Here is a 3,852-nt window from a genome sequence, read left to right on the forward strand (position 1 = left end):
TTCCAGGGGCGGCGTTCCGGCCACCCTGTTTTTTCGGGGCAGTGGTGCTCTCGGAGCTGTGCCACTTAGACAGGGCGAGGGCACCGCGCCCCCGGCCGCAGCGGGAAAGGGAAGCCCGAGCCCCGGGATGCTGAGCAGCCAGGGCCCAGCCGCTCCCTGGGGAGGAGAGGGCGAGTCTCGCCGGGGAGCCGGGGCTGCGCCGTCTCATCTGCGCCCTGGCTGCTGCGCGGCCTTGGGCCACCCCTTATCTCGGGGCTTCTCTCCGCAGCCGGGCTGGGGAGGGGAGGGAAAGCCCCTGCAGGCGCTGGGAGAACGGGACATCACTCCCACCCCTTCCAGCGCCGCCTGCGAGCCCCAGCCCCACCTCAGCTTGGGGCGGCAAAACCCTAGAGCCGGCCCTGATTCCAGAGAGAGGAAATTGGCAGAACGCAGCTCCCCAAGGCAATGAGACAGCGTTCAGCTTCCAGCTCCAGTGGGGCTACATGAGACTCAGGGCTGGGGGGTTTGGGGTGGACCCCACCTATGCCTCAGAGCCAGCTTGGCTGATGCACCTGGAATTTGACCCCCACATTTCCCTACAACCCCAGCAGCACAAGCAACCTGCCCCCAAGCCCCAGGTCTAGACCTTAGATACCCCACCCCCCATCCATCCTCCTGACCCATCCTAGGGGCCCAAACCCCACTAACTTCACAGCTTCCTGCCCCTAGACACCAAATCCCTCTCTCCTTCCTTCAGAGCCCCCAGGCTTGCCCACTCCCCAAATCGCCCATGGGAGAAGGAACTACCCTCTCCCCGTCCCAGCCTGGGCCGGGGCGCAGGGTGAGGGAAACGCCGGCTCCAGGCCTGCTGTGCCTTGTGGAGGAGGCCGTGTGCTCTCCCAGTACGGCTCGTGCAGCGCTCAGCCAGCACCTCGGGGTGCTGCCCAAAGCTCTGGCAGAGATGGGGGGGAGCCGATGCCCCTCCCCGATCCTTTCTCCCCTACGCCCCCTGAGTGGTTTTCTCTCCCCTCCTCCAGGCTATGGCTGTGGGCAGCCTGCTCTTCCTGGCGGTGCTGGCCATCGTGCACCACCCCCTGATGGTCAGCGACAAGCAGGACCCGGCGACGGTGCAGTGGGTGCAGGAGCGGGAGCAGCGGCTGGCCCTGGAGATGACGCGCCTGCAGCTGGAGTTTGAGCAGAGGAACCACGAGGAGAGGCCGGGCCCACGCCGGAGCCTGGAGCCAAACCAGAGCCAGGGGGAGGAGGAAGCCACAGCGCTGAGGGTGGCGGCCGAGCGGGGGCCCGACGACATGGCCTGGGATGGGTGGCACTACGGGGTGCTGGTCATTATCCTGCTCGTTGAGCTCTGCAGGCCAAGCATGGAGCCCGAGTCCAGCTACGACTCCAGCAGCGAGGATGTCAGCAGCGAGGAGGAGGAGGACGATGCCGAAGCAGCACCCAGGCGCTCCTGCACCCAGCATCCCGACTTCCCAGACAGAGCGGCCCTGGAGCACTTTTATGACCAACACCTCCAGGGAGTGTCCAAGGACCTGGCCAGCACCTGTGAGTTTGTGGCAGGCCTGGTGAACACCCTGCTGGAGGCCTGCCGAGTCCTCACCTACCAGACCTTCCTCCCAGAGCTGGAGAACTGCATTGGCGTGGCCAGCACCTTTGAAGGCTGGTGCCCCCATAGGGACCCCAAGGCCTACCGGGTGCTCGTGCCCCTGCTGGCCCCCCAGGGGCATTCCTTCCGCCTGGAGATGGAGAATGCGGAGGGCGCCCGGGAGAAGCATGGGCGCGTCGTGGTGGAGCTGGAGTGCGTGTGCAAGCGGGAGAGGCTGCTGGGGGACGTGCTGTGCTTCCTGCACCATGCCGAGGAAGACCTGCGTGACGACGAGCAGGGGCCCTTCCGTGTGCACATCTTGTGCTCCAGCTCCCACCTGGACGTGGGGAAAACCATGCTCTGGTTCCACAGTCTGGTAGGCCAGGCCTGGGCACTCATGGCTCACAACTACAGCTTCCAGCTCGCGGCCCAGCCCTCCGCCTCCTCCTGCAAGCTCAGGCTGGCTTACGAGTCCGGGAGGGCCCTCTGCATCGAGATCATACTCGGGGTGCAACAGGGAGACTCTCTGGTCTTCCTGGCCAGCCACGGGGCTGAGACGGGCCACCCGAGCAGCACAGTCTGGGTAGAGACCTTTGCTGTCCAGGAAATGCTGTTCTTCCAGCTGGTGAGCAGGTACGCCCCACAGGACAGCTGCCACCTGAAATGCCTGCAGATCCTCATCCACCTCAAGGAATGCAGGCTGCCCACTCTGGAGAACAGGGTCCTCACCACCTACCACTTCAAAACCGCCCTGATGCACCTCCTGCTCCTCCTGCCGCTGTCGGAATGGCGCCCGGAGCAGCTAGCTCAGAGGCTACGGGACACCCTCTCCTACCTGCACCGTGGCCTGGAGGAGAAATGCCTCTACCACTTCCTGATCGGAAACAGCGCCCTGCCCAACCAGATCCCTGTCCCCAAGGCCTGCCGGAATGCCGAGCCACTCAACCTCTTCCAGCACCTGGCACTGAAGCCTGCTGCTCACGCCCAGGCACTGAGCGAGTTCTTGGAAATAATGGAGCAAGTCAGGGCACTACTCCCACAGCGCAGCAAGTAGCAAGACAGTGTGGGTCCGCGGCACTGAGCAGCCCATTATACTGTGGGTCTGATAGCCTCGCCCATCATCCACAGCACAGAATCACTAGTGGGAGTCAGACCATGCCACTGATACCGGAGTGGAGCCAGAACAGCGTTGCTGAGCCGGGGCAGGGCCATCGGGGTTTGCCGGAGATGCCACCCTGTGTGCCCTGGGCATGGAGAGACCTGGGGACAGAGGACATGCAGAAGGCGCTATACATTTAAAGCCAAGTCAGACAAACTTCCTGGTCCCAGAAACGCTCCAGTATTTTTTTACGCATGTACGTCCGTTCTCAAGGGCTTTGCTCTACTGGTTCAAATAAAAGCGTTGACAAATCTCTATGGTTAGAAACCCAACCCCATCACTTTGGATCTAGACTGTTCTCAGTGGTGGCAGATGACAGAACGAGGAGCAATGGTCTCAAGTTGCAGTGGGGGAGGTTTAGGTTGGATATTAGGAAAAACTTTTCCACTAGGAGGGTGGTGAAGCACAGGAATGGGTTACCTAGGGAGGTGGTGGAATCTCCTTCCTTAGAAGTTTTTAAGGCCCGGCTTGACAAAGCCCTGGCTGGGATGATTTAGCTGGGGTTGGTCCTGCTTTGAGCAGGGGGTTAGACTAGATGACCTCCTGAGGCCCCTTCCAACCCTAATCTTCTATGATTCTATGACTGAATCTCTGCTGAAACGACCCCCTCCCTCCAAACGTATTCCACTGACGCCCCAAGCTTGCTGAGTCTGTTGTAGGAATTTGGATGGACTATATGGACCAAAGGTGTTGACGTAACCCAGTCACTGTCCAGGGTCTAACAGGTTTTGTTTGCAGAGACCTCAGCCTGCTCCATACCAGGCAAACCCACCTGGAAACATTTTAACCATTTACTAAAGATACAGAAAAGACGGAAAGCCTTTGAAATGCAAAGAATTAAGTAAGGCAAGGCCTGGGCCCTCATGTCTCACAACTACAATTTCCAGCACATGGCCAAGCCCTCTGCCTCCTTCTGCAAACGTCTGTTTGAACTACATCCCTTGTTCCCTTTCCCTTTGGCCGGAGAGAGGTTTTAGGAGGAAAACCCCCCATTTGACAGTCTCTTAGACGGTAACAACGACGGGCAATCATAGGTGCTGACTCCGGGGCTGGAGCACTCATGAAAAGAAATAGTGGGTGCTTAGCATCCACCCGCAGACAGCTCTCCCCT

At 60.4% G+C, this 3,852-nt stretch overlaps 1 protein-coding gene across 1 annotated transcript; it reads left to right on the forward strand.

Annotated features, from left to right (window-relative positions):
- Positions 1 to 1,019: 1,019 nt before the first annotated feature.
- On the forward strand, positions 1,020 to 2,636 carry ITPRIPL1 (ITPRIP like 1). Its single transcript, XM_073325341.1, has one exon. The coding sequence runs from the start codon at positions 1,020 to 1,022 to the stop codon at positions 2,634 to 2,636; it is 1,617 nt and encodes a 538-aa protein (XP_073181442.1).
- The last annotated feature ends 1,216 nt before the right edge of the window (positions 2,637 to 3,852 follow it).

This window comes from Lepidochelys kempii, chromosome 26, assembly GCF_965140285.1.
Source record: "Lepidochelys kempii isolate rLepKem1 chromosome 26, rLepKem1.hap1, whole genome shotgun sequence".
NCBI lineage: Eukaryota > Metazoa > Chordata > Testudines > Cheloniidae > Lepidochelys > Lepidochelys kempii.